At 36.2% G+C, this 12,603-nt stretch overlaps 1 protein-coding gene across 1 annotated transcript in view; it reads right to left on the bottom strand.

Annotated features, from left to right (window-relative positions):
• The window catches only part of LOC141500085 (uncharacterized), a 49,394-nt gene that overhangs the window by 21,613 nt on the left and 15,178 nt on the right, over positions 1-12,603 (bottom strand). The window contains 1 exon segment of the mRNA XM_074202982.1: positions 8,035-9,644. Within this exon segment, the coding sequence (XP_074059083.1) occupies positions 8,035-9,644 (1,610 nt within the window).

Here is a 12,603-nt window from a genome sequence, read left to right on the forward strand (position 1 = left end):
TTTCTTATCCCTGTATTAATTTTGTTCAAAAATAGCTTTTCAGTTTCACGTAAGCAAAATTAACTATTTATCTTTTATAATTGCCTTTTTCTTGTATTTGAAGAATTCACTCTACAGTTTAAAAAAAGACTATGGAGAACTTGATTAACTTGTAATTATTTTAACTATTATCTTTAATAGTCAGGTCATGTATTTACATTGAATTTTTTTATAATATATGGTATACCAGATTGGTCTAGACCTGATTTCTGCTATATTGTTTTTCAGTTTCCTAGCAATTTTTGTCAAATAAGTTCTTTTGTAATTACTTTCAACTTTATTGGACATTATTGTATCTAATTATTGTTCCTTTTCTAGTCTGCTTTCATGATCTACTTTTATCTTTTTAAGTGTCAAATGATATTGATGATTATAGTTTTCTAATATAGTTTGAGGACTTTCATTCCTACCTTTTTCATTATTTCCCTTGATTTTCTAGATCTCTCCCCCCTCAAAATGGGCTTTATTATCATTTTGTGAAGCTCCTTTTAATAGTTTAAGTGGGAGAACACTAAACCTGAAAACTAAATTTAGTGGTATTGTCATTTTTATTATATTGACACTGCCCAGGCACAAGCACTGAATATACCTCCAGTAATTTTTATTGTTGTATATTTTTTGAAGAAATAGTTCTTTTTATTTATTTTAGGGTTTTTTTGCAAGGCAATGGGGTTAAGTGGCTTGCCCAAGGCCACACAGCTAGGTAATTATTAAGTATCTGAGGCAGATTTGAACTCAGGTATTCCTGACTCCAGGGCTGGTGCTCTATCCACTGTGCCACCTAGCCACCCCTTGAAGGAGTAGTTCTTAAAAATTTTATCTATGTAAGTACTAAAAGTATTTTGGTACAATCACATGCATTTTGTAATTATTTTGAATTGAACTTCTATTTTTATTATTATCTTCCAGATTTTGTTATTGATAAATAGAAATATCGTGGGGGGGGTTGTGGGGAGTGGGAGGAGTATTTTGGTGTCTACCATTTTACTAAAGATATTTTATTTTAGCTTATTCCTGAGGATTTTCTGAATAAACAAAAATGTCATTTGCTGACAAGGTTAGTTCAGTCTCCTCTTTACATATTTACATTTTTAATTTTTTCTTATTGTTATTGCTAGTATTTCTAGAATTATATCAAATGATTGTAGGAAAAAGGAGCATGCTAATCTTAACTCTGATTATTTTGTATATAATATTGGCTTTTGAATTTAGATATTTCTTAATAAAAATTTTAAAAAAATTATTTTTATACCTATTCTTTGAGTTTGGGGTTTTTTGTTTTGTTTTTTGTTTTGTTGGTTTTTCCAAGGAAAATGGGGTTAAGTGGCTTGCCCAAGGCCACACAGCTAGGTAATTATTAAGTGTTTGAGACCGGATTTGAACCCAGGTACTCCTGACTCCAGGGCCAGTGATTTATCCACTGTGCCACATAGCCACATACCCCCTTTCTTTTTTTTTAGTGTAAGACAGTGATCCCTGAAAGCTGAAATTGTAATCATGGAAAAGGAGCAGAGGTGTTCAACTGTAAAAGATGTGGTGAACTTGAAAGATGATCTCTTTAGGACACAGAAGTACCTTTTATGAATCAGAAAAAGGCAATATAGGTAAACTTTAAAAGACATTTCACTGAATCCAATGGAAATGGAGAAAAGAAATCTACAAGACCTGAATGTAGCATACTATTTTAACTTTTAAAAATTTCTTTTATGTTATTTCTTTCTTATGATTCCCCCCCCCCACTTTCATAACATGACTAATGTGGAAATATGTTAAACATAATTGTGCATGTACAACTTTTATCAGATTGTTGGCTGCCATGGGGAAAGGGGAGGGAAGGGAGGGTAGTAGAAAAATATGGAACTTAACCTGCAAAGGGATGAATTTAAAAACTACCTTTGTATGTAATTGGGGAAAAAAAATTAAACTATATTTTTTAAAAAACCAATACTATAATTGTACTCATCAAAACTTTGAAAAGAAGGAAGTGAAATCTGAGAATAGATAGTTGTATAGGAATTGGAAGTTATAGTGGAAAAAAAAAGAATAGATTTAGCAAGCAGATTGAGAAGTTAATAAAGAAAAGGTTGTGGTCAAAGAACAGAGCAGGGTCTTAGTTCTAGCCTGCAATGTAAGCTGAATTTTATAGTGAAATAACTAGGGAAAAAACCCCCAGACCAAAATGAAGCTTACAGTGCTGTCATTGTGAATCTGCAGGGCTAGCCAATGAGCTAATAGTGGCTGAAGTCAGAAGCAGTCTACTAGAAATCCATCCAAGGGGAAGTCCACAGGTGTGATACTTAGATCCAGAACTCAAGCTAGAAGAGCAACAAAAGGATTTGGAACAAAAAAAAAAAGCTAGCAAATCTCAGCCTGAAATCTTGGAATAACACAAGCATTCAAAACCCTTAGAAAGCAACAAAATGATCCTAGAGGACATAAGCAGAACCCAGACAGTTCCTCCAAAAATATGGAGAGTTCAATCCTAACATAAAATTCAAAGTCAAGAAGTATATTAGAAAAATTGGAGAGGGGGAGAATTCCACTATTAAAAAACAATTATGGGGCGGCTAGGTGGCGCAGTAGAAAAAGCACCGGCCCTGGAGTCAGGAGTACCTGGGTTCAAATCCCGTCTCAGACACTTAATAATTACCTGGCTGTGTGGCCTTGGGCAAGCCACTTAACCCCATTGCCTTGCAAAAACATAAAAAAAACCCAACACAATTATGATGATAAGGATGTTCAGGCCATAAACTGAAGAAGAGAATAACTCCAAAACATTACAAGCAAGGCCTCAAAGATATACGCAGCTTAGATACAAATTAAACTAGAAATACTGTTGAAGTAATTTTTTTGTAAGAGTAAAGAAGTTTGAGGGCAGTTAGGTAGCACCATGGATAGAGCACCAGCCCTGAAGTCAGGACTTGAGTTCAAATCCAACCTCAGATGCTTAAAACTTAATTTATCTGTGTGACCTTGGACAAGTCACTTAGCCCTATTGCCTTGCCCAAAAAAAGTGTAAAGAGGTTTGATATTTTTAATCAATGAAATGAGAGTACCAGAGAAAAAAATTAGACAAGTGAGATCTACAGAGTTATAGAGGAAAGGGAATTAATAGTTTGGTACAAGAGGTACAAAACCTTATCCAAGTAACACACTCCCTAAAAAATCAGAGTGGACCAAAGAGAAAACAATGGCTCATGAGACAATGAGAAATATTAAAATGAAGTCAAATGACTGAAAGGCAAAAGTGAATAGAAGATATCTCATGGCAAAAACAACTAATTTTAAAAGCAGATCAAAGAGATATAATTTAAGAATCAATGAAGTACCTGAATGTCATGACTAAAAAAACCCTATACATCTTGTATCTTGTTCAGGTACTGAGTGTACTTTGGAAGATTGACATTATAGGAAATTACGAAATGTGCTCAGATCTCGTAGAACTAGAGGACAAAATGGAAATAGAAAAAAAATGGCTACTTCCTGAAAGAAACACCAGAATAAAAACTACTAAGAAAATCATAGCCAAAATCCAGAGCTTCCAACTCAAAGGAAAAAAATACTGCAAGGAATCAGAAAGAATTCAAGTACTAAAGAGCCATGGTCACTATCATACATGACTTAGGAACCACTAATCAAAAGAAATAAAGAACTTGAGATATGATATTCAAAAATGTGAAATAAATCTACATTTATAACCAAGAATAACATATCCGGCACAACTGAATATATTCCTTCAAGGTGAAAAATGAATCTTTAATGAAATAGAGGGTTTCTAACTATTCCTGATAAAAAGGCAAGAACTGCATAAAAATTGAGAAGTTCAAACTTCTAGAAGTTAAGAGAAATATAATATAGTAAACATGAACAATCCTAAAGGAATAACAAGGATAAATTGTTTATATTCTAATATGGAAAGGTGATGAATGTACATTCCCTCAACCCTACTATTATGAACAGGCAAAGGGATTAGACAGAGGGACTGAAAGTGATTCTGTTAAATCTTGATGATATTAAAAAAATGGAAAGGGAAGGGAAGAGGAATATACCTGAACCTCTTATTTGAACTGGCCAAAAAAAGAAAGAAAATACACACACACACACACACACACACACCAGAAATAAATTTCACTCATAAAGAAAAAGTAAGGAAAGGAAAGAAAATGACAAAGAGAGGGATTAACCTAAGCAAAACAATCTCTCTAAGTATATATGAAAATATTTATGACAACTCTTTTTTGCAGTGTCAACTGGGAATTGAAAGTTCTTATCAAGTGAGGAATGTTTGAACAAGTTATATCAATGTGATAGAATACTATTCTCCTGAAGAAATGAGGAAAGCAATAATTTCAGAGAAATCTGGGAAGACTTGTGTGAACACATAAAGAGTGAAATGAGAAGAACCAGGAGAACAATTTATAAGAAGACAACAATATTGTAAAGGTAACTTTGAAAGACTTAGGAATGTTGATCAGTATAATGACTAACCAAGATTCCAGAGGACTAATGATGAAACAGGGAATGCTACCCACTTCATAATAGAGAGGTGTAGGACCCAGGGTGCAGAAGGATGCATATTTTCTTAATTTGGCCAAACGAGGGTTTATTTTCTTTGTTAATAATGGAGGAGGGAAGGGGAAATGAAATAGAAAGAAGATAGGTTTTCATTCATTGGGGAGGGAAAAATTTAATTTTACAAAAATGAATATGGAGAATTACTGTGAATTTTTACTGTCTCTGCATCTAGCCAGGGAGCCAGGATCATTCATAGTTCTGAAGAAAAATAAAGGAGCTTCATACTAATATGGCAAGGAGAGAGACAAATACATTTTTCAGATAATAACTTATCTCCCAGTCTCTGAGTTCCTGGGCCCTACTTCCAAGTAACTTGGAATACAGTGGAAAGATTGGATATGGAGTCAGGCATTTGAATCATACATTTACTACCTTGTGACCTTGGGCAAAGGGGTTGAACTAGATGATTTTAGTTTTATTCCATCCTGAAATCTAGGATGCTGTGAGAAACATAAGAAGGATGAACATTCCAAGCAAAATTTTGCGAATACAGGGCATGTTTCCAGTAAAAAAGGTGCAACCCTCAACCTGCAAGCCTGAATCAATCCTGCCCTTGTTCCCTCCTTCACAGAATTTCCTGTCAACAACTTATTCCCAGGTACTTTACCCTCCCCAATAATCTTAAAGTCTCTGGGAAATAAATGAAAAGTACTTCATCACCATAGAAAATCTGGAGGATTCTACCCTAGAAGATCACAACTAGTTCATAATAGATTTACTGAATGCCACTTAATAAAGTGTCTCCATTCACCCTTGAGCAAGAGGTCATGAACAGACTTAGCAGATGCTGATTCTCTTCCTTGTTTCAGCCACCAAAAGATGTTCCAGTTTTGATCAGGAAAGCCTGAACCCCTCCAAATAAGTCATTCACAAGCATGGAAAAAAAAATTTTCTCTTTCTCTATTGATTGGTATATCTCTTCTAAAGAAACTGTTCTACAAATGGTCAGTTATCTATTAAAAACTTGGAGCAATATGACCCACTAAAACAAAGTGGCATGTATTCAACAATACATTCATTTTGTAATCAATTAGCTAGAAAGCTGCATATAGGTCTTGTCTCCCTTTTAGACTACAAGCTACTAAAAAGTAGGAACTATATATATAATTCATCTCTGTGTTCTCCAGAGCACCCAGATTACAAATATATATTTGTCCAATGAAGAAACTGAAGAAAAGGAAAGGAGCCCCACACAAGGCAAAGATAGCATCCAAGAGAAAGTTTTAAGGAAAGTTTCTGAATAGGAAAAATTTCTGGACTTTGAGGTCAGGAGTTCTGAGTTTTATATCAGCTTTTCTATTCATATAGTTGAATGACTATGAGAATATAAAAAATGCCAGATCTCATGGGGGTCTAGGGATATCATCTAAATCTAAGTTCACTTGACCTCTTCAAGCTATAGTTTCCTCATCTATTAAAAAAAAATAAAGAATAAAGATTCTTGGATTCCTTATGTGATTCTTAAAGTGTTAGAGAGATAGGAGTTATTCTTCATACTTTTGCTGAGGTTGACCCTTTTTACTTTACCTGGAAATTAGAAGCTCTTCAAGCAAGTATTTTTGGGGGCAGCCTTGACATTTTAGCCAGTGTTTTCCTGAGCCCACAGCTTCCCAGTTGTAAAGTAAATGGTTTAACTGGATGATCACTAAGATGAGAGAGTTTCACTAACAAGTTAGGAATCTGAGTTTTCTTCTTAGATAGGTTCTGCTGCCTCACTGGGGGGACTAAGAAGGCAGACAATCTCTGCACCTTAACCATGCCAATGAGCCATGCCAAGAAAGTCTAATGAAACTCCTTATAAAAAACAACTAAGGAAAAGATTGAGGAGTTTCAGAGAAATAAAGTTGGAAAGGACCTCAGACAATATTGTCTCCAATCTGTACCTGATAGAAACGATCTGTTACACTATCTCCAACAAGCAGGTCTCCAACTTCCTCTTGGAAACCTTGAACAAAGGGCAATTCACTGTCTCCCAAGTACTATATTCCACTTTTGGGAGGCCCTGATCTTTTGGGAGTTTTTCCTTGAGCTAAAATTTGAGCGTTCTCCTATTACAATTCTGCTCTCTAGCATCATGCAAATCAAGTTTTGGAGAAAGGTGAAGGCAAGTGGTAGCTAGGAAGTGGTAGACACAATTCTTCAATGAGTTCTGGACATCTCCTTGAAACTGTTAATTCATTATAGAGAGGGGAGATTAACTGTGTTTCATCTTTAGGTGCTACAACTGGGAATAGGAGTCTAACAAAATATTTAGAATTGAATTAATTCCACAACAGGTAAAAATTTCATCTAAACAATGATGATTTCAAATGTGAATATTTTCTCCTCCTCAAAGCTGTTTCAGTTCCTTGCAGGTAGCCCCAGAGTAATAATACTTTATTAATCTGATCTTAAAAAATTCTGAAGAGATGTAGTCCTGAGTTGTAAAGGCCTTACACTCTTAGATTCATTATGTCTGAGTAAAATTTTCCTTACAATCATTAACTATCACTAACCATTCCTCAGACAGATACTTCATCTCCCATCTTTTTTTTCCTTTCATCCTAGAGAAATAAACTTTATTAGGCCCTAAGGGTGGACAATTCTAAGTCAGGGGCATTGGTACCTTCTATTCCATAGGTTTCCTTTCTTTCTGGCAGAGAAGGAAGCCACAGGCCATTTACCATACTTAAGACAAACACCCTCCTTATCCTCCCTCTTTTCTTTGAATCTTTGCCTTTCTCTAAGGTTTGACTAAGATGCCTTGTTGCTAATGAAACCTTTCTCGATCCAGTTCTTGGTGTTCAATCTCTCTTAATATTATCTTGAATACTGTATACATGCTGTATGCCTCCATTTTGGCAGATGATTTCCTTGAGGTTTATTTAGTCAATACCTTGTTCATTGTAGATATTAATAAATATTTGTTGAATTCTCATCAGCTATCATTGATTCAATTATCATCTCTATGCAAGTGATTTTCAGCTCTACACATATAGCCCTAATCTCTCTACTGAGTTCTAGTCTTGAACCAACAGCTAACTGCGTATTGGACATTTCCAATTAGATATCCCTTAGGCAAGTAAAACTTAGCATTTCCAATACAGATCTCAATTATCTTTCTCCACAAACCCATCCCTCCTATAAATTTCCCCTATTTCTGTTGAGGATACCATCATTCTTCCAAACATCCAGGATTGTTGCTTCTCCCTTGTCACCTGTATCTAACTAATTGCCAAGCCCTGCCATTCCTACATCTTTTATATATTTCAAATTTGTGACCTTCTGAAATGGATATTCACTGGATGATGACTGGTGAAAAAATACATTAAATAAGGGACACCATAGTCTCTGCCATATATGTCATATCCATAAAATTTCTTCTTCTATAGGAATGTTCTGCTTTTGAATATGTAAACTACAATTAAATTTCATAATCACTTTCTCTCAAGTGTGAATTTTCTGATGTTTTGTAAGCTGTGAACTCTGACTGAAGACTTTTCCACATTCCTGACAACTATAAGGTTTTTCTCCAGTATGAATTTTCTCATGTTGAATAAGAGATGAACTCCTACTGAAAGCTTTTCCACATTCAACACATTCAAAGAGTTTTTCTCCAGTATGAATTCTCTGGTGGACAGTTAGTTGTGAGCTCTGACTAAAACCTTTCCCACATTCAACACATTCATAAGGTTTCTCTTCCATGTGAATACTTTGATGTTGAATAAGGTGGGAACTCTGAGTGAAAGCTTTCTCACAAACATTACATTTATAGGGTTTCTCTCCAGTATGAGTTCTATGATGACGAATAAGTTGTGAATTTACACTGAAGGCTTTACCACATTCATCACACCCATAGGGTTTTTCTCCAGTATGAGCTCTCTGGTGCTGAATAAGTTGTGAGCTCCAACTGAAGTCTTTCCCACATTCATGGCATTTATAAGGTTTCTCTCCATTATGAGCTCTCTGGTGTAAAATAAGGTGTGAGCTTTGACTGAAAGCTTTACCACATTTATCACACTCATATGGTTTCTCTCCAGTATGAATTCTCTGATGCTGAATTAGGTGTGAGCTGCAGCTAAAGCTTTTCCCACATTCAAGACACTCATAGGGTTTCTCTCCAGTATGTATTCTTTGATGTTGAATAAGATTTGCCCTCTGACTGAAAGCCTTGAAACATTCATTGCATTTATATGGTTTCTCTCCTGTGTGAGTTCTCTGATGTCGAATAAGTTCTGAATTTAAATTGAAAGCATTACCACATTCACTACATTTATATGGTTTCTCTCCAGTATGAGTCCTCTGATGTCGAATGAGTCGTGAGTTCAGACTGAAGGCTTTCCCGCATTCATCACATCCATAAGGTTTCTCTCCAGTGTGAATGCTCTGATGTTGCATAAGTCCTGAGCTACAGACAAATCCTTTCCCACATTCATTACACTCATAGGGTTTTTCTCCAGTATGAATTCTTTGATGTCGAATAAGATTGGAACTCTGACTGAAGCCTTTCCAGCAATCCTTACATTTATAAGGTTTCTCTCCAGTGTGAATTCTCTGGTGTCGAATAAGTTCTGAATTGAGATTAAAGACTTTCCCACATTCATCACACCTATAAGGTTTCTCTCCAGTATGAATTCTCTGGTGTCGAATAAGATCTGAATTGTATTTGAAATCTTTGCCACAGGCATCACATCCATGGACTTGTTCTCCCATAGTATCACTCTGGTGTAAAATGAGACCTGGATTCAGACCAAAGTTCCTCCCAAGTTCACTGCATCCCTGATTTTTTTCTCCAATGGAGGTTTTGTTATGATTTATAGTCACTTTACTGAAATCTTTCTCCTGGATAAAAGATCTCTCCAGTATCACCTCAGCAGAATTTCCCTGATCACTTTCTAACTTTCCCCCAAATACACAAACTTCTCCGGAAACAGGTTCCCGAGGATCATCTTTTAAAGGTATTTCTGAAGTCCCTCCTCCAGGTGATTCTATATCTTCTGATATATCCTCTTTTTTATAAGATGTCTTGTTCACAGTCCCTATCTCAGAATCTGAAACAATAAACAAAAAAGTTTTCTGTACTGGGAGAAAGGAAACTCCAGAAGAATATAATCATTGAAATTAAGGTCTAAGATGACTTTGATAACCCTCAATATTGGCTAGGAAAGCTAGAAAGAGAAAGGAAATGATAAAAAAAAAAAGGGATGGATGAAATAGAAGAATGAAATCTTGGGGAAAGTAATCTATACTTTCCATAGTGCCAGACACATTGAAAATATTTACTAAATGCTTTAATCTAATCTATGCAAGAGGCAAGAAAATAGATAAGGGGAGCCAGTTGAGAAGAGTGGGAGGTTCAAGCAAAGGAAAATAAGGCAAAGGAGCTCATGATAAGCAAGAAGCTTGGTGATTGAGCTAGATGAATAAAAGGAAAAATGGTGCTAGGGATATTTAGAGAGTAGGGGATTGGCAAATGTTGAGGAGATAAAGAAGTGACATTCTGAGGAGATAGGCATAAATGACAAACTGAGGCAGAGAAACTACTTTTTTCTATTACACTGTGGGTAGCAAGAGTTAAACTCAATGTAAAGAGCGCCTTCTAACTGGTCCTATAGTGCATATCACCTCGGTAATCCTGAGACATGTCATGTCAACTTCTCAGTCTAATAGAAGCCCTTGAAGGAAAAACAACGACAAAGTAGACCTTTCCCTAGTCATATTAATTTTTTTCATGTCACTGACTATGGGAGTAGGGCCTCTGTTGGTGCTCAGAGCCATTTCTTTCCACCATGTTACACTCTTCCTTACCCAGATATAGCAGTTCACTTCTAACCAGCATTTGCTATAATTTTTTCTCCTCTTAAAGTCTTCTCTTGGAGTCTCCCCAATGTGACGTATAACATAACATAAAGAACACTACATTTCTTACAGTCACCAAATGTTTCCTGACAATTCCAAATGACTCTTTCACTTTCACATCTTCTTTATTACTCAAGTGCTACTGATACTAATACTCAGGACTTATTTCTCAGCAACATTTCTGACCTAAGCTCCTTAGAAAGGGTCTCAAATATTTACCTCCTATCCCAGTCCAAGAGATTTTTTAGAAGCCACCCTCTTTAAGAGCAGGAGCTCTCTACAGTTTTGTCTTTGACTCTTTATTCTTCTTAGCATAATCCTAAAAAATATAATTGTTTTGGGGCAGCTAAGTGGCTCAGTGGATGGAGCACTGGCCCTGGAGTCAGGAGATCCTGAGGTCAAATCTGGCCTAAGACACTTAATAATTACCTAGCTGTGTGACCTTGGGGAAATCACTTAACCCCATTGCCTTGCAAAAAAACCAAACAAAACAAAATTTAAAAAAAAATATTTTTTTTTCTTTGACCACATGTTCCTTTGCCATCACTTTCTTAGAGAGTTACCTGGGGCACTGAAGAGTAGTGTTTGGCACATAGCAGGCACTTAATAAATGTTTGTTTGATTTATTGATATGTCCAACATGTACTTGAATCTAAATCCTCTTGATTCCAAAGTTATCCTTTTCTCCACTACACTATGCTGTTTTCCAGTGTGCACGTAGTAGGCACTGATTCAGTATTTTCTAACTCCTTTGTTTGTCTTTGATGATCCTCCACAATCTAATGCCTATCTTTCCAACAGGAATTCAGAGTATTTCCCCCTAAGCATACTAGATTATCCTCTATTCCACAGACATGTCTTGAGCTTTTCCATATCTGTTCCTTTGTTCATAATGTTCCCTCAACCTAAAAATGTCCCTCTGGTTCTATTTAACCTGCTAAATTTCTACTAACACTATCAAACCCAACTCCAATGCTACTTCCTTCATTAAACCCTTCCTGATCTCCTAGTCAACAACATCTACTTTTCTGCTTGAACTTCACCTAGTATTTTGTTTCACATCTCTCTCTGCACTCAGTATACTATGCCTTATGTACTTTAACCCACTACTAAAAGACTATGAACTCCGTGAGGGCAGGAACTGTCTTACCTAAATTCTGTTTACCCCTCAAGTGACTATCATAGAGCTTTGTATATAGCAGGTACTCCATTTCTTCAGGAATAAAATGAAAGAATTGGATTGAATAATCTCTATTCCTATCATGTCTGTGATTCAATGGCTAAAGTCTTTTGTAATGTTGTTGTTGTTAAGTCATTTTAGTCAAACTCTTCACAACCCCATGGACTACACAGCAGATACTCTAGTGGCTGCCATTTCTTTCTCCAATGGATTAAGGTAAACAGAGGTTAAGTGACTTGCCCAGGGTCACACAGAGGCTATATTTGAACTCAGGTCTCCTGATTTTTAGGCCCAGAACTCTTTTTACTGAGCCATCTAGCTGCTTCTAAGTACTACAGAGTGCTGGCCCCCAAATCCTAGAGCTTACAGGCTTCTCTAGGAGATCCATGAAACATACTTGCAGCAGGCTGGATAACTCCTACCTAACACTCTGCCCCCTTTCCTGGAAATTTTCATATTCTAATGCTTATATTCTCTTTTTTTGATTCAGCTAGGGTCTCTTGCATTCCCCAGTACCTATCAGTTCCCTGCCTGTAATACTAAAGACAAAAAAACCGAGTGGACTCACCTGAGTAAGAACTCCCTCCTTTCCCATTACCTTCAGCTATCTCATTGAGCCATCTTGACAGAAAAGCACTATAATCCAGGAGTCCTCGTACCAAATAGAAGTCCTGGAGAACTCAGTGGAGAAAGGTATGCCAAACCAAAAGAAGGCTTCCTGAAGAACTAACACAGAGATGCTCTCACTCATCAGTTCATTATCCAAAGACTAACCTACCCAGTGTCCCAATACTACATTGGTTATATATCCTTCCCTTTGTTACCCTTCATCTTCCATTCTCCAGTAGTCAACTTTCATTTTCAGTCTTGAGTTTCTTTCTGTGAGCTAAAACATACTGTAATAAATTACTTTTAATTTGTGCATTTCTGGTCTGTATGATTCTTTTGTGAAATTTCCTCTAAATTCTCTG

The sequence above is a fragment of the Macrotis lagotis genome, chromosome X (genome assembly GCF_037893015.1).
Source record: "Macrotis lagotis isolate mMagLag1 chromosome X, bilby.v1.9.chrom.fasta, whole genome shotgun sequence".
Classification (NCBI taxonomy): Eukaryota; Metazoa; Chordata; class Mammalia; order Peramelemorphia; family Peramelidae; genus Macrotis; species Macrotis lagotis.